General features: G+C 42.5%; 3 protein-coding genes across 4 annotated transcripts in view; 2 read left to right on the top strand and 1 right to left on the bottom strand.

Annotated features, from left to right (window-relative positions):
- The window catches only part of pemt (phosphatidylethanolamine N-methyltransferase), a 36,821-nt gene extending 23,582 nt beyond the window's left edge, over positions 1-13,239 (top strand). The window contains exons 5-6 of one of the 2 annotated variants that reach the window (XM_028970789.1): positions 6,320-6,394; positions 9,539-13,239. In XM_028970789.1, the coding sequence (XP_028826622.1) occupies positions 6,320-6,394; positions 9,539-9,593 (130 nt within the window). In that variant the 3' untranslated portion in view covers positions 9,594-13,239. The remainder of the gene's footprint in view (positions 1-6,319; positions 6,395-9,538) is intronic. The other variant, XM_028970788.1, reaches the window with a different exon arrangement.
- A 987-nt stretch (positions 13,240-14,226) lies between these two features.
- Positions 14,227-16,285, top strand: rasd1 (RAS, dexamethasone-induced 1). The gene is made up of 2 exons (XM_028969854.1): positions 14,227-15,259; positions 15,354-16,285. The coding sequence occupies exons 1-2, from the start codon at positions 14,989-14,991 to the stop codon at positions 15,878-15,880; spliced, it is 798 nt and encodes a 265-aa protein (XP_028825687.1). The 5' UTR covers positions 14,227-14,988; the 3' UTR covers positions 15,881-16,285.
- A 1,168-nt stretch (positions 16,286-17,453) lies between these two features.
- Positions 17,454-17,999, bottom strand: med9 (mediator complex subunit 9). Its single transcript, XM_028970249.1, has 2 exons — positions 17,903-17,999; positions 17,454-17,821 (listed from the first exon to the last, which is right to left on the bottom strand). Exons 1-2 carry the CDS (start codon positions 17,974-17,976, stop codon positions 17,605-17,607), a joined length of 291 nt encoding a protein of 96 aa, XP_028826082.1. The 5' UTR covers positions 17,977-17,999; the 3' UTR covers positions 17,454-17,604.
- Positions 18,000-26,612: the final 8,613 nt, after the last annotated feature.

The following is a 26,612-nucleotide window of genomic DNA, read 5'->3' as shown; positions in this document are numbered from 1 at the left end:
CAGAACACGTGTAATTACCTGCTAATGCACACCACACAGACATAATTCTATTTCTGGATGCCCTTTGTCTTCAAAACACAACATGGAGGGGTAATGTCTATTCCAGTTTTTTATGTGTCCTCGTTTTTATGAAAGCAACTTTATTAGCTGAAGATTTTCATTAGTGATAATTCTCATTTTAGAGCATGAGTTAATTGCATGAGAGACACTTGAGGAGGGACGTCAAACTCATGACTTACTTATGACTTCTGCTGACCTGAGAGACGGGGTGGGGGGATTGTGCTGTGTGTGTGTCTGGTGGTTTCCATGGAGACAGTAAGTAAACTGATGGTGGCTGGCTTAATCTGTTGCTAAGCAGCGACGAATGGAGAGAGTCTCTGGTTCCATCTTAACTATCAACCTCTTTTCCCGTCAACCACCCTATTGAACATTGTCCCATGTGATATAAGGCTCTATTTTGAAAGAGACTTCTGTAATTATTTTTCTCACCCAGTACATGATATTTAATGATGAGCCCATAAGGATGATTGATGATTTAATGCTGCTCCAGAAAGTTTGCCAAAGATGCACAAGCACAAAGATGCACAAGATTCCTGATGGATACCATTTATTTTTCTGAATGAAACTTGCAATTGTAATTCGTGGTAAATTGATTAAACTCTGTTATTCATCATGGAGAGTTATTAAGTCTGTTTAATATCATTTACGCAGCTGGTGTTTTCATCTTCTATGAATGTTCCCGCAGATGAATGCAGTGCCCTGAAACAGACCTGCATCCTGTTTTTTATCAGTCTTGATGTTCTGTCATCATACCCGGCCTTCATCAGGCTGACCGGTACCAGGGCTGAGCCTGTTTTTCTCTTCTTTGAATGCCTGCCCTCAAGGAAAAGACTTCCTCGTATATTGCTTCTGAGACCACAGCAGCCATTAGACAACGTTTTGCTTCTCCACGATACTGGCCGTACTTCACCCAAAGCGGTTTTATCAGAAATGTACACTATGCTAATTTCACCTTCGTCGCTGGCTTACAAGGAAGAAATAAAGCCCCCAGACAGAGGCTTAGTATGTGGGCAGCACAAACTGCCCACTTAAACAGCAGATGAATACAGAAACTTGCTTCACCTTCGATTAGCTGTTTAGTGGGAAGTGATTTTTTTAATTTCTCCAAATAAGATCCAGTATAATCAGCATCCTGAGGAACAGAATAGCCTTCCCGACTCCAGCAAATCCATCTGTCTCCTTTTATAACAATCTGTCCTTTCCAGACCCACGCTGCCCACCTAAAACACTGGAAGACGGTGTTCTCCACCTACGCATATCCATCCTATTAACCCACTTTCCCCTCTTTGCGTCTCCTAGGGATCCGTAAAGGCCCTCATAGAAATTTGTGGTTTGGTTTTACTACCTGAGCACAGACTCCTGTCCAGACATTGTTCGTGTTGTAAATCACTAGTCGCTGGAAATATAGTGAACGGAATGTCTGCATAAAATGTACAGAGGTACCTATTTTTTTTATAGAGGTCCAGTGGTTTGCTGTGTTCACTAATGCAAGTCTGTTGCTGTCTGACTTCCATGAGTACTTTAAAATGTCCATTATAGAAATCCATAATTTGGTAAACTATGGCCCGATCTGTAAGTTAGCTTAGAATTAAATAGACTTAAGCAGACTTTTTAAATCTAATTATTTCCCAAAAAGGAAGGTTTTTAGTTAAGTGACCCAGCTGTTTGACAGAGAAGAGAGTACCTTGAGAGATGGTGGTACGAGTTGAGCAGTGCTGCCGGATTGGAGAGATTGAGGTGCAGAGCTAGGAGAGATGTAAGATCCGATGTAGGAGGTTGCTGATCCTTCCTTGGAGTTGTAGGGATGCATCAGTATTTTAAATTTAATATGAAGCCAGTGGAGGGAACGCAGCAGTGGAGTGGTGTGGGAGAATTGCCCAGGGTGGTAGTAGCCCAGTGTGTAAAACACTCGCCAATGAACCAGAAGACCCAGATTCAAATCCCACTTACTACCATTGTGTCCCTGAGCAAGACACTTAACCCTAAGTTGCTCCAGGGTGACTGTCCCTGTAACTACTGACTGTAAGTTGCTCTGGATAAGGGCGTCTGGTAAATGCTGTAAATTGAAATGTAAATGAGAATTTGAGAAGGATGAAAAGAAGGCATACTGAAGCATTCTGGATCAGCTGGAGAGTTCTTAGTGGCAGACCAGCCCAAAATGAGTTACAGTAGCCTAGTTTGTATATCTGGATTTCTCACTCGACACGAGTGGGAGAGATTGGAAATGTGAGATGAGAAATTCTCCATTGTTAAAACTTCCTAATTCCATCTTCATGCAATGGACAAAAAGGTGAATGTGGGGGGTGGGGGGGTGGGGGGGGTGTATTTAAATGTGCAAATTGGTCATTTTGATCCTGTGATGTGCAGTGCCTTGTATTTACCCCTTGCATAGTGAAAATAGGGCTCTATTTCATATTTAGTTTATAGTAGTTTCAATTTAACTTATTTACTGTTTTTGTTTTGAATGGTACTGTTGTAGAAGCAATATGCAAATCTTTGAATTAGACCACACTACTTTTATTTTAAAGATTATGTTTATCATTTAGATTCATAATAATTCATCAATGGGAACAGTGACTACTTCAAACTATATTGAATAGGTTAGACCATCTTAATGCAGTCCCTTGAGATGACTTCAGGCTCCATTGTCACTGTGATTGGCTCAATTCTGTGGTGATGTTTCTCGACTGTAATTAACCCAGATTCTGTCTGGGGCCCCTCAGGTGCAGCTATCAGCTATTCTACCTTTTTTGGGGGACATTGGTGCTAGCCACTGTCTCCTCACCCATTCATCATTTGCACTTCCAGTTGTTGTAATTGCAACCAGTTATCTTGCTTTGCCGAATTTATTCGTGTGAGCAGCTACGCTTGTTCGCCACGGCCCTGAAGACAGGGCCGGATGTAATAATCTACTGACTGCTGTTTTAATTTGTCTTAGGCTCTCTGCATCCACTGAAAGTCAGCGGGAGGCATGTGAATTAGACGTGTCTAGGTTCGGTGGGCCATAGCTTCTGACGCAATGGATTGCGAATGAATATTCATGCATGACAAGAGAAGTTGATAATCCGAGGATGTGAATCTGTTAACATGAGTGTTGATGGTTAGAAGGTTCATCTTTACAAAATGCATACATGGACAACCCAATATGGGTTGGGGCAGACTGCTTTTGAAAACCGTAATAATTCTACACTGAGCACATGGTGTTCCATGACTGCATCTAAATGAGCACCAAAAATTTGAAGTAGGACCAGTAATATGAGTCAACAAGGTTCAATGTGGTGACTGGTTTAATTGAAGCATCCTTGTTTTTATAGTTGTAAGGGGAGGAAACGGCAAGTTCTAATATGTAGACACCAGTCAGTCATTTTATACAGCACTTTTTATACACAGGGCAGTTCAAAGTGCTTTACCAATAATAGGGAAAAGAGGCAACAAGGACTGTAAAGGATTTATACATGTGGGGAAAAAAATAAATAAATGATGCATACATGTGCACGTGTAATGTTTTGAGGAATGATTTGAAAATTGTTAGGTGCTGGGCAGATCTGAGATCAGATATAATCTCATTCCATGGATTTGCAGACTAGTGGCTGCACAAATGGGACTAAAGGAGAACATTCAGCCTTGGGTGCTTTTTAATTATTCTTGGATGTGGCAGTGTCTGACCTGTCTGTGTGAGAAATCAATAGAATACTTTGTGAATTTGACCCCTATGGGCCCCTGGTCTTAATATGCAAGCAAGGAGACCCATACATGTTTTGCACAATATTTAGCAAATTGATTAGCCTATTAGGATGCATATGAACCTATCTTGCATAATTTGCAACTTTACTATGAAGAGCATTAATAGCCAAAAGCCACTGCCTTCGCCATTAGTAAGCATTTCTCCTGGATCCCACTAAAAGAATGTCATGCTGATATGATTCCTCCTGGAGAGGTGGACGTACCGTACACATCAGAACCGAGATGTTTGAGGGGTTCTCTATGTTCCCTGGCCTTTTCATGGTTACATAATCAGCCTTCCTGACCTAATTGTGTGATAGCAGGTGGGAGTTTGGTGAAGGAAAGAGTTTCCCCTGGAGCTTGTTTTTCGGTCAGATTGACCGCTGACACTCTCAAGCAAGGTTCTTGCTGCCACACATTTGTAATCCAAGCTCGCTGTTTAAAACAATTCTTAACTCCGATCTTTGAGGACCTTTAATTATTGGGATTGCCCAGGACGAATGAAGGAAGACACGATGCAATGACATCATGGAATTATGGGGGGTTACGGGAAAGTGTAGTCATCAAACAGTGGGAGGGTAGGAGGGGGTGTGGAAGACTTGGCATGCTGGTTTGGATTGTTTTCATTCACTTGCTTGGAGGTCATCCAAGCAAGCTCTGTTGGTGCAGTGGCGGTTTTCCCGTTTTGGTGGCCCACAACAATCCGGTGAGGGGAGGGAGTTCGGAAAAGCTGCATTTCTCAGTTCACTTTAGTAGAAAGTTATGACTGCTTTTATTGTAGCTATGTTTAGTTTAAGTTGCTTTATTTGACCTTTTTGCTTAATTAAAGTAGGAGAACAGCTCTTGGTAGCTATCTGTATTTTGAAGAAGAGAATCCAACTACCCTTTTTGTTGGTGTGAGTTATTATTTCTGTTTCTCAGAACATGATCTTTAATGATGTTTCTGGATGATTTAAACCCATGACCCATCAATGCATCATATGGCCAAGCATGATTGTCTCCCCCTGGAGACACTCAGGGTTAAGTGTCTTGCTCAGGGACACGATGGTAGTAAGTGGGTTTTCAACTTGTGACTTTGTGGTTTTCTGGTTCATGGGCGATTGCCCAACCCACTACGCTACTACCACCCCTCCCCATTAAAGATCATGTTTCTTTTTTTTTTTTTTTTTAATCTAATTACTCATTTGTAAGGACGTACACTACTGAACATCTCAAGCGACACCTACACACCCAATGCACTTCAAGCAAATCAATTCTTACTTAATTTAGGTAATGTTATAAACACGTTAGATGTGAACCTAAACATTATATCCCGCCCTGGGCCAAGTGTCACCTTATAAGCGGCAGTAGTGTCACGGCACCCCGGTTGATATTGTAGACTGCCTTCCCTTTCTTATGTCGTTGCCTCAGACAGATCTCAGATTTTCATGATTTGCTTCAATCTGTTAGCGTCCCCTTCCAAATCCAGGCCTGAAAGTGGCTCAGTGCTAAACACTTTGAAGTCACATGGCTGGCACTCAACAGAACACATGCTGTTATTTGAGCTCAGCCGCTGACTCAGATGCTCTTGATTGGTGGCTCGTCTGGGTTATCATGATGGGAGTTTATTCAGCGAGTGCAAAGACCGATGAAGCATCTTGCATTGTGCTGGCCAAGGTGAGGTCGACTGATTTTGTAGGTAGATGATTTTGAGTCCCGATATCTGACATGACCCAGTTTTGCTCTTCTGAAGCTCTACGTGTCAGTTTGGCGCAAGACCGTTCTTCTGCACTGAACATCTCTATATGAACTGTGGCAGTATTAGTCATGCTTAATTGCTATGCGGCCATTAGACACATCAGGTCAGGAGGGTGTGTGGCTAGCTTTTTACTCACTCAGCCCATCTTTCCCGCCGCTGGTAGGGACAGAAGTGGGTCAGGGATGTGGTTACGTGTCACACGGAATCTGATTAATAAGCAATAATTTGTTGAAATCCACTTAGACCCTGGTTTGTCTGTGTGGATGCTGGGCTACTGAGAGCAGCTAGTGCTGGGTTACTGTGATTCTTTTTAGGTCTTCAGTGTCTAGCACTGTGCATGAACAACACTGCATTTCACACATCCATATTTTTGTGAATTCATCATCTCACAAACAATCCCTTCATTTATTTGGCTACAGTGTCCATTAATTGACACAAATGTTAGCCCAAACAGCTAATTTGCATCTGTCGTCCCTTGATAGATGTTAAAGGGATCCAGAAATAGCATTAATTAAAAAATAGCTTGAGTATGTAAATTATGGCTGACAAAATGAGTCATGCTACTGAAAAACATGCAAACAAGATAAATCTCTTGAAGTGAAAGTTATTGGTTTGTCCCATTGAGCTGATTGACACTGACCTTGATGATCTGATAAATGTTGATTCATCAGACCCGCTCTGCAACCATGAACTAAATAGTTTTGAATGTAAGTCAATGTATGATGATCGGTAATTTCCTTCCTAGACCATCTAACCCTTGCCTTAAAATTGTTCTCTCTCTTTTTTTATTTTTTAAAGGAAAGCCAGTCCAGTTGGTGTGGTGTTGGCCGGGGTGGTGGCCATATCTTACAGAGTTGCCATCACATATGAGGGGTAAACTTTTTTTTTTCTTTTTCTCTCTTGTGATTTGCTGGCATTACGGTAACCCTGCCATTGGATGCATTACTTTGAACAACCCTTGAAAATGAAATTCGGCACAGTAGGCGACAAATGGGTCCCAAATTAAATGGACAACTGTAACAACTTGAACCATCACAAGCAACCAGAAGAGCTTCAAAGTCTCTGGCTCTACTGAAGAGATGAACTACATTCATAATATATTCCTGCAGCAGGTGTTGTGATGGTGTTGGAGAGGATGAAGACATTAAAGTTATGTTGAGATCTGGATCAGCACAGCAATGCTTTGCCATCTGACCAAATCATGCTGCATTAATCAAGTGGACATGTGGAAAATGCATGCCAGTGAAATTTGCAAAGACCTTATCCCATAATTCAAAGGCTGTAATAATACTTTTAAAAAGCTGAAGCCAAATGTCTGACAGAAAATGTACTAATACCATCAAAAATGTACTAATCAGTCAATTAGATTCTATTTCTACAGCGCCTTTTGTGCAAGACATCAGTACAAGGTGCTTTACCGAAATAAATTACAATACATTTCAATGAATGCCACAAATTCAGTACAATAAGACAAAAATGTGGATCTTTGTGGATGTTTTGACAGGACAGGTTTAAATCACCCAGAATAAATAAGTAGCTTGCGTGAGAGTTGTCAATCATCAGGCTCCTCCCATTTTAATATCTGTTTAAAGATTGAGTTTTGATGACAGAAATGATTATACACCAACAATGTTAGTTAGTTTCTGTTCAAGATACCGATAACAACCAGTCATTTCGTGTTTGATCTTTTTCTGTAAATCCTGAGGATACTTTTGACCTCACACTAATGAACAAGTCCCATGATTAGTGCACAGCGTTGTACAGCACTGCCAGTTTGAAAATAGTGCCCTAAGGATTTTGACAGGGTGTTCCAAAACCAGGGACCATTGACACTAAATGCTGCCTCCCCATATTTTATAAGAATAAAAGTAGTTGCTCCTTGTAATGCTTTCAGAATTTTAAAACGTAAAAAACTTTCATGCTCTGAAGCATAAGTGCAGCCAGTGACGACAGTTTGCCAGTTCTGTCTGAGCGCAATTTTCTTGTGTCAGTAAACACATCAGAAATGTTGCTTCTGGGTTCCCTGGATACTTCACAGGAAGTTGTTTCTCCATCAGCCGGCGTAGATTCTATAACCAGATACCGTGGTGTTTTTATTGCAAGTTCAGGTTTTACAGTAACTGTAAGGGCCATGTCAAGAGACCAGGCAGGAAACGATGCCATGCTGAAGGGAAGAGAGCTCAGCGATCACACCCTCTCTCTCAAATGTCTTTTAGATAAACACATTTTAAAAATCAGCAGAAGACCTTCAGCCCACAGCAAGTAATCACAGCCCCTGGAAACAGAGCACTTCTGCTCCATGGCAACAGAAATAAATCAAAACCTTGTATTTCATGCCTAAACCGTCCTCCCTGTTGCGCTAATGAGCTGCCCTGTCTGTGGAAAACAGGAGGCAAGACGCTCAAAGCAAACAGCGGCGGCCGAGGTCTCAGCTTATTAGCCAGCGCTGATACCGAAGTAGATCTGCCGATTGGGGAAATGCAAACAGGGCTGAAGCTGGGTGGGTAATTTCACTCCAGGAGACAGAGTGGCACTGAGTAATCTGCAGCATGTGTAGGGAGTGTTAACTATGATAAAAAAGTATTTCTTCAGGATCTACAGATAGAAACATGAAAGGCCTGTTTGTTAGTTGCCTGTATCTTAAAGTGGGGGAACAGACTACTCACCCTTTGTTCAGGTGTAATTATTTATGTCAACAACAAGATTCACTTTAATGTATTTTTATAAAAAAGGAAAAAGTCTAAAACGGGTGGATTGTGATTGTGCAACATAATGTTGCAGAGTTAGAGGAATTCAAAATCAATTTGTTATACTGCTAAGTTTGCCCTAATTAGGATTTTTGGCTTGATGGTTGCAATGATGTTGACATGAAATTAAAGTAGACATTAAAGAATAACACACATAATTATTATACTGTTACAATACACAGTTGTACGTTATGATACATGCGTAAAAGCAGGAAAGTAAGAAAAAAATAATTATAGCTATACTAAATGTGCTGTATATGCTAAAAGTTGATGAAAACATAGTGTGAGGAATAACTCACTATTAGTAGAAACGTTGAAGCTGCACACGCGAATGCGTGACCAGAAAAAGTCACAAATATAAAGGTCATACTATTATAATATAATGCCTGAATGAAGCCAGTTATGTAAGGCACAGTGCACAGTGTGTACCGGCTGCCTGATCTGTTGTGCACATTTTCATTAATAAGTGCATAGAATACAATTTTTTTTGCACACCTGTGACGTCACTGCATCCTGTTTGAGCACTACGTAGTGTCATAGGTTGTCATCAGCGCATAAGATAGTGAAGCTATGCTAAAATACGGCTCCTTTGGGCTGGTATACAGAAACCATACCCATTGTCTAACTGGTCGAGAAAGGCCAAGAGTGTGAAATACTGCAATCACAGCAAAAGCTTTTGAAGCGACTTATTTATTTATTAAGCAACCTAACGTGTGTTTTTTCATAGTCCATCAGTTTTGTTTTATAATGTAAAAAAATTCAAGACCCATACATGAGTAGGTGCATCCAAACCTTTGACTGGTAGTGTATGTGCTGGTAAAAACGAGTGCCCAGAACTGGTGTTTCACTTTTGCACCTCTCCAGACTCTTCCTCATGGGAAAGTAGGTCTCTTCTATTAGGTCTATATCTGTACTATTAGGACTGTTACAGTTCATGGCAGGTCAGGAAAAGTTTAAGTGTTAATGCAGCAGCACAGGGCCATCAGGTCATGCCCCTAAACGTGTACATGCAAGCTTTATCTCTCACTTCAGTAACCGTGTTTCTTCATGTGCATGGGCTGGTACCTGAAAGTCTTGATACCAGCCTGAATAAATGAAGTTATCAGTGGGATGTGGTCAATTACCCGAAACGTGCACACGACTATTCCACAGAGCAGCGCTTCCACACCCACACCCACACGCACAACACACACAAACATATGGTGCCAGTGACAGCCTTGTACGACCTTATACGAGCGGTACATGAGTGTTTATTCTGTCGTATTTGCAGACCTTTCACCAACGAAATCTATCGACAGAGGGCCCAGCGTTGCAAGCATAAATGAAGCGTGCGCCCATGCTTGTTCAAACATCGCACCCTGTTTCCGGAATCCCAGGCCTGGCCCTTTCTCTTAAGTGAGAGTGACGACTGAGGAGAAGACGGGATCATCATTTTTAAAATTATTGTTACTATTTTCTAAGCTTTTTTTTTTTTTTTGAGAGACAGAAGGCATTATTGATACCCACCTTTCCTGTGTTTGCATGTTGTTCACTCTTGTGGATCTTCATAATCAGCATTAAAGATGTAAACACTAACCAACAGCATCTTTAGAAGCCTGTCTTAGTTTTTTTTTTTTTTGTTACCTCACTATTGTTAATGTCACATTCATCAAGTGTCTGGTTCAAAGTCTGTCTGCCTGACCATTATTGTCTAAGTACGTCTCAGATGGAGGCAGTATTGAATGTTCGCTGTCTAAAGGGTGAAATGCTTGGCTGTGCTGCAGTATCAAACCTTCATATCATCAATTTAAGTCAATATAATAACAATTATATTACTGTGTACGAACAACTTTCATTTTATTAGAAAAATCGGAAAATGTCAGATACAAAAGGCTGTTTATATTTTTCCTAAATAGTTCAGTATAAGTATAATTTGAATGTTAATGAACAAACATCCCAATTATAACAGTATTTTTTGTTCAAAATTTTAAAAATTAAAATGCAGTTTTCCTCAATTATTATGCACAACAAGGTTTTATAGATCCTTCAGAGGTTCTCAACAGGACTGAGGTCAGGGGGCCACACCATGAGTATGCCCACAGCATCCAATGATGCAGAGGTACATTTCATGCATAAAGAGGTCATTTTTACACCTTCAGGGCCCCTAAAGTGGCCGACCAGCTCTCTCCCCATGATTCTGGCCCAAAACATGACTGCAACCTCCTTGCTGACATCGCAGCCTTGTTGGACAATGGAGGTCGTCCACAAACCATCCGCCACTCCATCTATCTGGACGATCCAGGGTTGCACGGCACTCGTCGGTGAACATTTAAAATGTATTTATGGGCCCGCTGCAGCCGATTCTGCTTGTGAGCGTTGGTTAGGGGTGGCCGAATAGAAGGCTTATGCATAACTGCAAGCCTCTTGAGGATCTACACCCTAATATTTGTGGGACTCCAGAGGTTTGTAATGGCACTTTAGCAGCTGCTCTCTTAATGTATTTGTCCCGCGTGATAAAATATCTAAGGTTTTCATACCTTTGCCTAAGGCGTTCAGCTATTTGACACTTTTCAGAGACAGCGAGATCCCCTTTCTTTCCCATATTGCTTGATAGTGATGGTCTGCTTAATGATGTGAAGCATCTTTCCTCTGTAGTTTTTCCTTTAATTGGGCTCACGTGGCAAACTAATTATCGCAGGTGTTTGAGATTTCTGGGATCACAATGCCACCAAACAAAAATTACGTCATCTTTTATATACGACTTGCATAATAATTTAGAATGTGGTATATTTTAATAACTGTGAATGAGATTTTAATTTATATATGTCAATAAGCCTAATTAGTGCAATCCTACTAAGCTATTTTAATTATTATCTATTATTGAAAATGTACTGTTTATTATTATTCTAAAAAGAATGTGGCGTTTGAACTCATTTTAAGTGGTTTATTTTGGCTATAAAGTTAGATTGGTCCTTTTAAGAACATCACAAACCTGCAACTGCGTGCCACTTACATATACATATTACATATACATCAGTGTGGCAAGGCAAGTCGTTGTGTTCATCCTTATTACAAATAAATTGAATAATTTCATGAAAATGGGTCTTTTATTGTTTCGTGTCCCGTCTAACAACAGAACAAATGTCACAGTAACCAAGGTCAGTGTGATGGGACGTCTTGCGTTCCAATTGACATTTGAATTGCTCTTTTGTCAGAAAATGCATTCTGTCATGAAAATGTGTCTATATGTGTCAATGTACTTTTGTGTGTATTATGTGATCCTGATGTCGTTGTATAAATCGGACACCCTGCTTTTTCCTGACTGTTGAGGAAATCATTCCATATCTCAGCTTGTGTAATGTAACTGTGAGATACAGAATTGCACATTTTATATAAATAAAATAAACAAATAATCAATTTAATTTCTACTGATTAGATGAGAATATCACTGGTTTCCTCTAAGGTTCTGCTGTAATCCCATTGTACTTCCATAAATATTGCAGCAGTGGCCTAGTGTCTATGGAAGCGGGCACGTGACCGGTATGGCGCGGGTTTGAGTCCACCAGCCGTCAAGGTGGCACCTGAGCAAGGTACCATCCCCACACACTGCTCCTCAGGCTGTGTGATGATGGCTGCCTACTGCTCACAATTATTAATCTTTTTTGGTTCTATTTATGGATGAAATTAACTTGACTTGATTCATTGTATGTGTTGCTAGTTGCTACTGTGGTGTTGTTGTTGTGAAGTGGTACTGATGTGTCCTATTCAAGGACATGCTCACGACTGACTCACGGGTGACCTTTGCCAGGAAATTATTGTCCACTGAACAAGACTGGCTCTCTGTTAAAGTGTCCCCAGTGAAATATTATTTGATATCGAGGTCCTGATGAGTGACAGACATCCGCAGTGGTCTGGCTGCAGGGTGGCGGTCGTCCAGTTTCCTGAATCCTAAGATGCATGCACACACATACACTCCCATTAAAATAACATATTTCCTCTCTAACTATATTCATTGTGGTGGATCTCAGGCAGGTGAACACCTCAAATGAAGCGTTATTGGAACTTTATCCACGCTCCCTGGGAATCATGAGCACCGCTTACCATTACAGTTTCGCTACAGTTTTATCCTGTTTAACACTGGACTGCATGAGGAAACTGTATTGGTACTTACTGTAAATGAAGGAACTGTTTAATACGATTACAACGCAGTTCGATGATAGCAGTAATCTGCATCATTCATGATAGTCATTAGACTGCAATATCATCCCTGGATACCACCAGTGAAATCATGCACTGATATTAAATGCCAAAGGCGCATGGTACGACTTGCCCTGTTGTCAGTGGATTTCGGGAATTGCTTTCAAGTTGTCTTCCCACCAGTCCCGTATTTACAGCATGTTCCCAGGACTCCTTGGGAAATTGTTTCTCTGTTCATTTCAAACCAACAAGTTATAAATTAGGATAAATATTAAAGATGCTGGGCTGAAGACATGGTGCTGTTCTGTTCCTTCACCGTGATTTAACAATGCAAATGAACCAGAGAATGGGATAAAACAGTGCGTGTGTGTGTGTGTGTGTGTGTATGCTCCCTGAAAATATCGAAAACTACTGTAAAACCATAACGAACATTCACTTTTCAGTAGTTATTCAGTCTAATGGTGCTAGGAAGAAACTCAATAAAAAGTAGTCTGGTGCAGGTTATTGTTTCAGTTGACTAATGCCTCTGTACCATTATTTCATCTGATACTAATATATATTAGGAATACCGTGTATTGTTTATAGACAGAGAAAAAATACTCAATAAAAAAAAAAATACAGTAACATGTGGTGGAGGTTCATCACATTCTAGTGCTTGGGGATGTGAAGATTTACCAAGGCATTATAATGCCCAGAGGCCGAACACTTGGCTTTGGGTGAAGGTCTGAGGTGTTTTTATCAAGGCAATAGTCCAAAAAAACACATATAATACAAAAGAAGGGGGGGGGTCTGCATCTCACATCCTCAGCTCAGATCTGTTTCGATTACTAATTACTAATTAGTGCTCCTATTGACAAAGTTTTGATTTAAGTTTTAAATTTCGACCAGATTTAGAGATTTTAGAGTTCTGTAAGCACGCACCTATCCCTGCCCCTCCTTAGACTTCCTTGACAGTGAAGTGATTGTCAATGTGATACACTGCAGCACGGCACATGGTGACACGACGAAATGTGTCCTCTGCTTTTAACCATCACCCTTGGTGAGCAGTGGGCAGCCATGACAGGCGCCCGGGGAGAGGTGTGTGGGGACGGTGATTTGCCCAGTGGCACCTCAGAGGCATCTTGGCGGATCCTTCTGATTACCGGGCCACTTTTTGGCCACCAGCACTGCACCTACCAGACATCCTGTGGACAGGCTACAACACAAGCACTATTATTAGCTAAGATGAATGCGGTGTTAACATGCAGCGTGTACGATCTACACAGAACAACGCCGGTTCTGCTTGGCTGTTCTTTCAGTGGCGATCATAGAAACACCAGGCACACACAAGCAGCGGCATTACCAGTCTGAATGGAATGGCTCCTCGAACGAGGCTGGGAGCACATTTATTGAACCGGGCCTTGGGCGCTCGTGGCCGGGCCTTTTGACCTTGGCACTCGCTAACCAACTATTTCTGTTCTGCAGAACACGGCAAGCTTGAAGGCATGAGGCCAGCAGCTCCGCCAGGCAGGTGGGTGTTGCATTGTGGCTCATCTGATCGGCAACCATGATGGGTGTGCAGAGGGTGTGCAAAATTGTCAAGTGCCTTCTGCGGCGAAAAAAAAAAAAAAAGATGAATGCCAGGTGTGAGGACTGCAAAGCCAATCAGCTGTATTCATGCAGATGTGGTGCGCTTCCGAGCCCCGGAGGAAGCAGCAGGATGTGCGATCCAAGCGCCCAAGGCCCGGTTCAAGATTCTACCTGCCTGAGAGCCAATAAATGAGCTTCGAGCATCGTTCGAGGAGCCATTCCATTCAGGCTGGTAACGCCTGGTGTTTCTACGACTGCCACTCATAGGCAGAACCGGCATTGATGGCACACGCCGCATGTTAACACCGCATTCATCTTGCCTCTATTTGGCCTGTGTTGTGTTGCGCTGTAATGTAAGGTACGTGCATTCTCCTCTCACGTTGCTTTCCTTCGCTCGTGTGTTGCTGTGCACCAGTCCAGTAACCTGCACACACACCTCAACCTGCTTTTATTCCTTTGGACCTCCGTCTCCGTTCGTTGCTCATGCGCCCCCTAGCGGCCGCAACAAAAAGCGTCTTTTTCCTTCTAAACCTGACGAATCGTGGTTGCTTTGCGGGCACGAACGGATTCTGCTTAATATTATTATACGGCATAAAAAATGCGCTTTTATAAATGCGTTCGGGGATTTTATGCTTGCAAAATGAATGGCATCAGCATTTACTCGGCAACTCGGCATTTTCAGCATCAATTTAAATTTTTTGCACATGGTTTGGGGAGAATAAGGCGAGTGGATTTGAATGTACGAATGAATCTCGCTGCTTTCGCTCCTGACGCATTAAGGAGCATCTGGTCCGTTTTCCTATTTATTCCCGGTCCGTTCCACGCTCGCAGACGTCACCGGGGGGCGTGGCCCGAGTCCCCTTTAAATAGGAGCAACTCGCGCGTCCAGCTCAGACCAGCATCTGAAAAGCAACGAATATATATCTTCTTCTTCTTCGTCTTCTTCTCGTTAAAAAGTCGTGGAAGCGCCCAGCCATGATTAAGAAAATGTCGCCCCCGGAAAGCGAGTTTGACATCCCGGCCAAGAACTGCTACCGCATGGTGATCCTGGGCTCCACCAAAGTTGGCAAAACGGCGATCGTGTCCCGCTTCCTGAGCGGCAGGTTCGACGAGCAGTACACGCCGACCATCGAGGACTTCCACAGGAAACTCTACAGCATCAAGGGGGACGTGTACCAGCTGGACATTCTGGATACTTCTGGGAACCATCCTTTCCCGGCCATGAGAAGACTGTCCATACTGACAGGTGCGCATCCTCCCAACTTTCCCTTTTCAGGATCGATGCGGCCGGGCACGTGGCAGTAAAGTAAAAGTTTTGCTTTTGTTTTCTTGCCTTTCAGGAGACGTCTTCATCCTGGTCTTCAGCCTGGACAACCGGGAGTCCTTTCAGGAGGTCCAGCGCCTGAAGCGCCAGATATACGAGACCAAGTCCTGCCTGAAAAACAAGACCAAAGAGAACATCGACGTGCCCCTGGTCATCTGCGGGAACAAAGGCGACCGCGAGTTCTACAGGGAGGTCCAGAGGGACGAGATCGAGCAGCTGGTGGCCGGAGACGACCAGTGCGCCTACTTCGAGATCTCGGCCAAGAGGAACGCGAACGTGGACCTCATGTTCCAGCGGCTCTTCACCATGGCCAAGCTGCCCCACGAGATGAGCCCCGACCTCCACCGCAAGGTCTCGGCGCAGTACTGCGACATGCTGCACAGGAAGTCCCTCAAGCACAAGAAGCCGAAGGACGGGGACGCGTACGGCGTGGTGGCCCCCTTCGCCCGGCGTCCCAGCGTGCACAGCGACCTGATGTACATTAAGGAGAAGGCCGTCGGGGCCAGTCAGGGCAAGGACAAGGAGAGGTGCGTGGTCAGCTGAGACCCGGAGCGCCGTGGGGGGAAGAACCGAAGCGGCGGAGGCTCTCCTGCCTCCCCACGTTGTTGCAGTCGGGCGGGGGTTCGCGCCGGGGCCGGGGCCGAGGCTCCGGCTTCGCTGCAGGACGCTCCCTCGTCCCGCCCGAGAACTGCGGCGGGGCTTCAATCTCGCGAGACTCTCTGGACAGAAACGTGTACAAAACGAGATTTTAAGTAAAGCGCTTGTTTTTAACATCTGCCTTTATCCAGCTGTGGAAGAAAAAGCTCCGGGTTGCAATGTTGGAAAATGACCAACTGTTTACAATTTCCTCTTTGGTTTTTTTTTTGTATTATTACAGATTCCAAACTTGAATGTTTTATTGCTGTTTGAACAAATATGTGAATGTATATTTATTCTTCTATGTAAAATGCTGACACTTTTTTTTTTTTTGCAAAGAGAAAAAAATACAAATTTCAAACTCAAATCTCTTGTTCTTGTTTGTTCTCTTCGATCACCAACCTCTGATCTTCATCTACACAAAGCACTACCATCACACACAATTTTAACCACTAATATCTGAAAAGACTTTAATAGACTCTTAAATTAACATTATTTCCACAAATTGGCCTAGTTCAATAAAACAAAATTGTCCAATTAAAAGTCTTTTAGTTCAAGGTCCACTAAGTCTGAAATGATTATGTAAAATATTGTACCGATCTGATCGCATGCTTTTCACCCTAAACTGGGCTGCACTTTTTTTTTTAACACCTCTCACGGTCCTGAAGACTGGATGTTAAATTGAAATTGGTAAGTAGTAATAAAGTAGTAATAAAAAGTCATGTACATTTGCACACATCTGTAGTACATTATTTATTGTATTGAGATTGAATTGGTTGCTTCATTAACAAGAAGTCACTAATGAGCTAATTGCCACTGGGGCAGTGGTGGTCTAGAGGAAGGTCGTGGGTTCAAATCCTGAACTGCCAAGGTGACACACGCTGCTCCCAGCTGCCCATGGTGATGGATAAAAGCAGAGGACACAATTGTGTCACCATGTGCTATGCTGCAGTGTTTCACAAGGACAATCACTACCCTTCAGTTACTTACAAGTGCATGGTTGTCACAGCATTAAAAAGACGCGCATCATCTCAATGTTACTTCACTTTTAAGCACACCCGCATCACACACACGTGCGTATCGATCCAAAATATCGATACCAAGTTGGTATTAGTATCAGATCGATATTTTCGCTCAATAACTTTCAGTACCACCTTCCAGGTAGAAATGCTGCTTCCCACATATCAATGTGACGTCAAAGAAAGGGGCGGTGTCAACCCACCCCTCAAGCAGCTCAGTACCCAAGACAAGGAGGACCTTCACTTTTTATTTAGGCTTTCCAAACACGTTTAGTTATTTTGTAAAAAGTGTCGGTGCCGCCGATACCAACCTGAACATCACACACCCCTACTAAACACCGTCCTTAATCCGATCGTGCCTCCTACTGGTCGCCTGGAGGATTTATAGCTCTCCGGTCCCGACATCCCTCTAGCCCGAAGTGGGCTGAAATATCGGGCGGCAAAAAAACACAGCAACGACAAATAATAAAAACTAGGCTTTAATATATCAACAAAACAAAAACATGATAGACACACACACACACACATCTAATTCACACCGTTCCAAAAGACCGCGAGAGTTCGGTGGAGATTTCGTTCCAACGCAAACACCATTCCCATGCGTGGCGAGCGTTACGATTTGGGGATGTCGAACATGCACAAGCCCTTGTACTTGTGCAGTAGCTGGTTTTTAGTTCGCACTTGCTCCCTGAGCGTCCGCAGCTGCTGCTGCTGCTCATCCGGGGTGCTCTCGATCCCTGGCATGGCCAGAATTTGCTCACGGGCCTCCTGGATCTTCGTCTTGAGCTTGATCAGTTCCTGGTGGACGTCTTGGCTGTCCTTGTCCATGCTGTTCCCAAGCAAGAGAAACAAACGCGGCCTTCATAAACGCACACCTCACATTAAGGCAACGGTATGAAATATTACGCACCTTTTTAGAATATCATGAATTGAAGGTAAAAAAGAATAGTCCTCTGCATCATCTTCCAGCTCTATCGCCGCCATTTTTGCAGCTAGGCGGAAGTGGCGGCTGGCGCGTGAAATCTGCGTCATCAAGGAGCGCGGTGACTGCAGTTCCGCGACAAATCGGTAATTCGACAAATATCGACGAATAAGTACATGTGCAAAACATGAAGTACAAATTCAAATTATGTTAACGTCTAAAGCTGGTTACACACAATGCATTTGAAATAATAAGACCTGAAAATTAAGAAATTAATATTTGCAGATATTTAATTTCCCAATTCTGAACATATTTTTACAGAATATTACAAAAATCAGTAATTCTGACAATTTTGACATAAATACATTTTGGTCAAATTAGCAAAGGTGTCTAGCAAACAAAAAACATTCAGTATTTAAATCTAATCTTTTTTGTTGTGTATTTTAGTTTTATATAAAATACATATGAATATGCATATATTTATTAGTGATAATCACATATTTATTAAATGGAATAGAATTTTCACACCAGGCTCTAGCCTAAGACAACGGGAAAATCCCTGAGGGTTACTTTTTATCTTCTTTTCATTTCAAGCTTTGTAAGCCTGAGTATTATCACATGAAAATGATTCGTCAAGCTGTGCTGGTTTAAGAGACGTGCAGACAACCTCTCTCATATGATCACTGTTGCTGAGAATTACCTAAACAGGTTATATAACTCTGATGCACACCAATCGGTCAAGGCGCAACACATGATGGTGCAGCTGAAAAACCTGAATAAACGGGGAAAAAAACACCCTTTTGTTTGTAATGCTGTTTTTTTTATTCTGGGCATAATGAAGGATTTGCTATTGAATAGCTTGGCTGCAGCCCGCACTGCATGCAAACGCGTTAGAAATCCTATCAAGTCGTCACATGACCAACACATCGGTAATTATCCCAAATGGGGTAAAGTTCAACATGGTGATACTCTGTGTTTTTGTGTGTTAAAGAAGTTAAAAGCCACAAAGCTGTCCGTGTCCTCTAAATGAACTGCATGGCTGCTTGACATTTGAACTGGGACCCAGCTCTTCCCTTTGAACCCTCCTTATTGATGCAGAGTTGTTTGTGGTGGTTAAGTTGTGTCAATCTACTCAACAACTGTACAGGTTCAAACGCCTCCAAGGAGATGTTCATAAACTGATGCATCTCCGTGTGATGTAACCCAATATCTGCTTGAACAGTTTGGTGCTCAATTAGGTTCTGGCATGTCAGGGTCTTTATGTTGTGGTCACGACTCATTTGGTAAAAAAGATCTTTCACTCACGCAGCCAATAGCCCCTGACTGGTTCATCCCACCTTCATCACCCAGCTCAGTGAGGGAGAAACAGACAACTGTGTTTTCCTTCATCCTGGCTTTGAGGCATTCCTTCTAATTCAGTTCATTATAAGGAGAAATATTAAGAACAAATAAATGTCAATTTGCTGTGACCGGTAAATACCCAATGAGAAACACAGTCATCTCTGAGAGTGTGCATAAACCTATTACTGCATACCACAGGATAGAACGTGCAGTGGTCATTAATATTATTATTGTTTTTCCAAAATGCAAACCGGAGTTCACACTCACATAATCCAACAAAACAAGACACATACATTCTTCATAAGAAAAAAAGGGCCAAAATCTGTTGCTTTTTATATTGGTTTTATATTGGCTGTTACTTATACAAATCAAGCTCATTTGTAAATGTTTTACTGTCAATGCTGTTAGGAGAGCACTGCAGTGGCCAAGGTGAGAGATAAACATAGTCATAGTAGGCATTAGAAGTGAAAAGTTTATTGTAAGACTTTTGAAAAGAGAAGGGTTCACAGTACTGAACCTTGTGGTACCCTAGTGCAGAGTGCATTGGATCGGCATGTTGATTTAAACAATGAAGGATATTTGAAGAAAGAAAGTGAAGTGATTGTCATTGTGCAACACTGCAGCACAGCACACGGTGCACACAATGAAATATGTCCTCTGCTTTTAACCCATCACCCTTAGTGAGCAGTGGGCAGCCATGACAGGCGCCCGGGGAGCAGTGAGTGGGGACGGTGCTTTGCTCAGCGCTTCCTTAACCGCTAGGCCCCCACTGCCCCATGTTGGCCAGATGTTGTCATGGCAGATCCCCCGAGGATTGCACACATCGCACAGTAGGTTGCGGAGCACTGAGTGCAGGCTACGCTGTCTCTTGATTTCCCACTTGACTTCACTATAAAAGGTGTCCTGCATCAGTGTTCTGAGTAAAGTGAAAGGAGAGGCCTAGTGCTCTCAGCCACTTAACTGTCTTATGTTTTTGTTTCAGGTCTGGTCTTCTGTGGGGTGTCCCTGTGTGAGTGAGAACCTTCCCTTTTCCCGTCTCCACTTCCCCCTTTCCCAAAGCTTGATCCTTCATGATGGTTTGACCTATTGTAAAAGCGTTGTGGAACTCCTCTGTGCCTGGCTCCTCCCCCTTTCTTCGGCACAAATGGACTTAATTCTGTCACTACATTGGAGAGTGCAGACAGCAGGTCCTGCAGTACGAGCACCCAAAGACTAGAGATTCTGATGCAGATAACGGAACAGGTTCAGTGCATTGGCCACCTTTTGAAGCTTGACTCATTTGGGTTCATGAGAGGTCAGAGACATGCTTGAAAACCACCCTTACAATGTACAATCAGGGGAGGGGAGGGAGGGAATAACTTGTGCTTATTTGAACCTAATTAATTGATCATGTCTGAGTGCCGGGGTTGTTGTGGAATATTTATGATGAAATGGGATAGCATTTGGACAGCTACTTGTTAGTAGGTACACGTCTAGGTACTGGCATTACCCAGGGCCAAAAGGTCATGTGGCAGGAGTGCCCAACAGGTGTGTCTCTCTCCATATACATTGGGATATTTATATACACAAAGCCACCCAGCCACTGGGGAGGCACTGTTTCTTGGTGCCGGTCCCAAGCCTGGATAAATGTGGAGGGTGTAAAACCTTTGTCAGGTCGATTGTGCAGACAACCACACCAGGTGACGCGCTGTGGTGGCATCTAATAGGATAAGCCAAAGGAAGAGGAAGAATACACAAAATGATATCTACAATAAATAGATCAACAGCTTTGCGTATCATATTTGTGTGTTTTGTATTTTTTTATTATTAGTACAAATTTTTTTGTTGCTTCATTTAGTGGGTGTAACGGGGCCCTCAGCTCCACACGTATGAAATGGTGCCGTAGTCCCTCTTTCTTCACTTTGATTATAGTAGATCATCTCTTCCGACCGAAGCGCCCTCTTCCTGAATATCACAATTGGCCTTTCACAGGCCATCATTGCCTGCGTCGTCATGCCACCTGTCTAATTGCTCTCCACTTATCTCTGGGCTTGTCTGTCGCTAAGTGCCTCTACCTGCATTTTCATACCTTTTAGTACACATCTTCCTTTGCTAATCATTATGGATATGATTATGGAAGTCATTAACTGTAAAACTGACATCAAGCATCAAATTAGTGTTTTTTTGTCCATTTTTAAATAATGAATTACATAATAACAGTTTTTACTCTAATCACACTTCTTTGTATTAGCAGAGCCTTAATTTTAAAGAGTAAGTGCATCTGTTATATAATGATATGCCTGTAATTGAGAAACAGTGGTTGAGGAATATGGCTAGAGTAATAACTCAAATCAAATTCTCAGTCTCTGTGTTTGAAATCTCATTTAGTCATGCACTCTGGTGTGTATGTAATAACTATTTGTAATAATCACTTGAAAGTGTCTTTGTCTGAGTTAAAAGTTCTCAGACACGCCAAACACCATCTGCAATTGCACAATGCAGGAAGAGCCAGACTGCCATTATACAGTCAAGATGTTGCTCAGTTATCTAATCAAGGAAGCCTTTCTCTTCCTCCTCCTCAAAAGAGAGAGCTTCTTCCTGTCTGTCTTTCTGCTTCTTTTTTAATGGACTGACTGTTGTTCCTCTTTTCTTATTGGATGTCGGTGGCATTGATAGAGCGTGAGCATTAAAGATCACCGTTTTGTCCTCAGACCCTCAACTCTTCCCCTGCCCCCTTCAGCCTGCTCAGAGTCCCTGGAGCTACACAGGGACACAATAGTATCAGATTGTCCAACAGGCAGAAAGGAATGAAGGGCAATTATTGTACAATTTTAAAACTAAAAGGAAATTGCTGCTTTGCGGCAATTTGTTAATTACAGCGTCCCGGGGAAAAAAACATTTGTGGCGGAAAGGTACGTTTATGCAACCACCCTAGACACACAAACACACACAAGCACACACTGCTAGATTCAACATTCCATACTTCCTCTGGGGACCAGTTAGCCGCTAAATACTGGACGGCGTCGGCGGCCAAGTACGTCTAAAGACGACGATGGCACTGCCAGGGTTGAAGGCGTAAACCTCAGTGCTACACTGTGAGCCATTGTGCGCTTATTGCTGAGGCAGCCTTTCCAAGTCTCCAATGACGAACGAGGCCCGGTTGGCTGGACGTGTGTTCGTTAGTGTTTATGGGATGCGGCCCACATGACGTGCATTGCTACGTAATTGCATGCTCAAGTTCTTTGTTGTGCATAGTTTTATTCCGACAGGTTGTTGCAAGATGGCACACCTCATTTTTCTGTAATTACAGTGTTAAATCCCAATTAAATATTTTGGCCTCACACCTCTAAAGTTGTGGGTTTGATCCCCGGACCGTGCGTGTGCGGAGTTTGCATGCTCTCCCCATGTTGGCATGGGTTTCCTCTGGGTTCTCCAGTTTCCTCCAAAGGCTTGCACACTGGGTGAATTGGTGACTGTGTGTGTGCCCTGTGAAGGGACGCACTCCAGCAGCTTATGAGCAGTTATGGATAGTGAGTGAGTGAGAGTGACTGCTAGTGGAGAAAGTGAATTTGGGATCTTGGAGGAAACCTGAAATGACTTCAAAGGTCATGGGAGGAGATTAACCAAGATTCCCTTTATTTACTCACACCAGGAATATTTGCCTGAAAAATTGTACAAGGTTTTCATAGGCGTTGTGGAGGACAGTTTTTCACAATGCTGTTTTGACTTGTTGAATTTATAATAATATGTATATTTTGCCCCTGTTGCCCCTCAAAAGACCATTTTTATGTTGAAGCTGAACTTCCTGTAACTACCATAGTGTCAGCTGAATAAAAATATATATTTTTCTGATTACAACCGTGCAAATTTTGCTTTAGCACATATATTGTTTCTGAAATGCATGCTGGCGAGAGGGGGATTCCAGGCACAAAACAAGTTCCTACTGTTAATGTGCTGTTTTTAGTGAAACAGAAGCCTACAAATAAATGCTTTTTATATTTCATACTGTCTGTCACTCCCTCCCACTCATGACCCATATTCACAAAGCTGCCTTTGTTGGGAAAGGATAACCAAGTAATTGGGAAGCATATGAGGGATTTATTTATTTACATATTTATTTTCATGAGCGGTAAAGTGTGGTTTGAGGTTGTAAACTGATGTTTTTGATTGAGTGATGATTGAGTGCCACACGCAAAAATGAGACATCAGAATGCTCCGTACAGAGTAAAACAAGCTCATATAGCTGAGCAACGACATTTTATGTCCTTCCCTATTATCACCTTTGAAGCATCTATTGCACCACTTGTTTTTCCCAAGTATATAAAAAAGTCTTTTTTGTGTGTCTGAATCACTGGGACATTGTACTCTGATGTAACATTTACTCCAGGCCTGGGTTTTATCTAACGGGCTGGAATGTCCCTGTAGCGGTGGTTGATGATCTGGGGGAGGTGAGGACAAATCCTTCCAAAGCCCGACTGGCCTGATGAGACAAGGCAGTTTGCTGTGGTGCTGATGTCTGTGAGAGGTTTGGAAATGTGGGTTAATAAAGCGGCCTTTCATCTCGGACTGCTCTGGTCAGGTGGTGTGCACAGAGGCAGAGGAGTCGTTATTCGAGGGCTTGCAGAGTTCCTGTGTGCGTACGTGGTACATGTCTGTGTGTGATGCTGTGACCTGGAGACACCATGTTTATGTGTGAGAGGTCAGTCTGTTCTTCTCAGTGACGCTGACCAGACAGGGATGCAGTGTTGCTCTGTCTGTGTTTTTGTGTGTGTGTGTGTGTGTTGTGTTGGCATGATGGACTATAGTCCTAATTCTAACACTCCCCCTGCACAAGCTCTCAAAGAAGAAAAGGGACATTATACAATTTTCAATTTCAAATCTATCAGTAACAAAGTATGTGGACATCTAGGAGGATGACAGTTAATATGGGATTTTCTATCAACGGGATGATAATCAGACAAAAGCACGTACCCCGTTCTACTGAAAAAATTTCATGACATGGACAAAGGGGAATTCGGAAGAAAAACTTTGATTAGGCTGTGAAAGGTCAGGGTCAAAAAAATGGTGCGTCATGCAGCTAGATGATACCCTCGAATAATTCTTCCAAAGAATGGTTAAAGAAAAATAAAAGTTTGTGTCCTGACCTTAAACCTGTAAAAATGTTGCAGAAAGGCAGTTCATGGTTGGAAATCCACAAACAACCCAGAGTTGAAGTTGTTTTCTATGAAGGAATGGGTTCAAATTCCTCCATGAATGATGAATTAATGTGTTGACCATACTATGGCTAGAATAACCTATTTTTATGTATAATGTTATCATTGTTCATTGGTGGACAGTTCCTGAGATGTCACATGCCTTATTGCACCCTGTGGCGCAGATTATTTAAAGTTGCTTTAAAATGAGTGTTTCCTTGTTGCATGCATAGTGTTGAGTCTAATGCAAGGTAGGAAATATGGCCCAGTACCTCCATTTGCCCCAAAATATCACTTTCATTCCTTTCAACACAAAATTCAAACAATTGAGTCTTTATGAATTAAAAAAATGTATTCATCAATGAACCAGTGAGCATGGCTGCAGTTGAATGTGTATTGCTGTGTAAATGCTGAATGGGGTGGTTTTGCACTGTTTTCTTTGCAATCCTGGTGTGTGTGTGTGTCCTTGCCCTTGATCTCGTCCATGTGTCATAGACTCGGCTTGCACGTTCGCTTCAGTTTCTCTGCTGCCGTCAGCGCGATTTTATCCACACTATGTCTGTCTACTCCAAGCTACGGTACAGGAATACCCTGTCCTTGTTCCCCTTATGGAGCATAATGAACTGGGGGCGGGATCTGGTCAGGACGACTGCCAAGCGCTGCATTCCAGCCTCACGTTTTCACACAACAACAGCGGCCCTGATGTAAATGGCGCTAAGAGTAGCGCTATGTGCTGAAGCTCGGGGCTTATTCACAAGTGTGAGGTCAAAGGCGCAGAACACGATCTTTAATGAGCTTTATATAAAACACCCTTGGTGAGCAGTGGGCACCCGCAAAAGGGGCCCGGGGACCTCAGTAGCACCTTCTTCCTTAATGGTCCCATGCTTGTAGTAGAGAACACAGTGGTGTTTTTGGCTTCGTAATGTAGTGAAGTTAAAGCTGCGAGTGAATTGCATTTCTGATGTCACTGTGTATTGCAGCAAGAAAGTAAACGATGCACATGAGCACATTTCCCCCCATTTTAGCCTCTCACTCCACTGACTGACCATACCTTATAGGATTACTTTTTAAAATTCTTTTATTTTGCTTTATGTATATTTTTTATCTTTGTGAATGTAGCTATGTCATTTGTCCATTGGTTTTGACTTTGGTCCTGCACATGTCACCCGGGTGGCACCCATTCATGTGACTGTTCACTCACAGGTCCTCTCATTAGGCTCGGGTGATCAGGATCCGACAGAAATGCACTAGCTGGACATGTTGTCTGTTGTCCTGCATTCATTTTTTGAATTTGTGATGATGCATGTGCGTTTCTGGCCATCGCGCCATGGTTTTGTTATTGACTATTAAAATTCACCTTGGCGTGCATTTGAGCCTCCTCTCTCACCAATGTGAACCATTGAATACTTTATGTTCTGAAATCTGGATGAGCTTTTTGGAAATGTATGTCTTTTTCCTCTTAGTTGAATGAATTTGCTAATATAATAGCAGACCTAACCCAAGCCAGGCAGTAAAGAAAACACGTGTATTGTTCTGCTGAATGTGATGTAAATGGGAATATCTGACTTGGTAAAAGTGTTTTGGAGACATGAAGTTGCTCAGAAGACCAGTATTTGAACCAGTGTCCAAAACAAACAAGCTCGTCTCAGTGAAATGTAATCTACCTAAATCATGTTTGATTTAGGAAAAGTTCACATCGCTTAGGACAATGTCCATAGAGCCAGTACTGGTAACCAGATCTGATGTATGCAAAACACAACACAAATATGTGTTTGTGCCTCAAATATGTTTTTTAGAACAAGAGTGCAGATGCGATAGAGATCAAAGACCCCAGCCTGATGTTTGGGGTAGACTGAGTGACTGACTAAAATTATTTGACATAACTGGCCGTGAGAAAAGGTTAGACATATGGTTGTACAGCAATGATATATAGAACTAACTGCCTATATTTGCTTGTTGCATATAGGTATTAGGCATTGAGTGACAGCCAAATATGTATGACGTATGTATTTGTAATAGTTCAAAATTTGTAATGGTGTTCGTATGTAGTCAGCCTAAATTTTTGAAAAGGAATCATGAAAAGACATATTGCTACCATTCATGTGGTATAAATGTAATATAAATATACTATGTAGTATATTTATTATTCTTAACATCCTGAATGCTGCACTGGGTTGGTGAGTCGA

This window comes from Denticeps clupeoides, chromosome 2 (assembly GCF_900700375.1).
Source record: "Denticeps clupeoides chromosome 2, fDenClu1.1, whole genome shotgun sequence".
Lineage (NCBI taxonomy): Eukaryota > Metazoa > Chordata > Actinopteri > Clupeiformes > Denticipitidae > Denticeps > Denticeps clupeoides.
Note: the sequence above shows the minus strand (reverse complement) of the source record. Positions and strands in the feature narration are given on the sequence as shown.

Excerpts from the sequence above, each read along its gene's own strand:
- rasd1 (XM_028969854.1), top strand. The coding sequence starts at position 14,989 with ATGATTAAGAAAATGTCGCCCCCGGAAAGCGAGTTTGACATCCCGGCC. Across the intron at positions 15,260-15,353 it reads AAGACTGTCCATACTGACAG|GAGACGTCTTCATCCTGGTC; the intron begins GTGCGCATCCTC and ends CTTGCCTTTCAG.
- med9 (XM_028970249.1), bottom strand. The coding sequence starts at position 17,976 with ATGGCGGCGATAGAGCTGGAAGATGATGCAGAGGACTATTCTTTTTTA. Across the intron at positions 17,822-17,902 it reads ATTCATGATATTCTAAAAAG|CATGGACAAGGACAGCCAAG; the intron begins GTGCGTAATATT and ends GCTTGGGAACAG.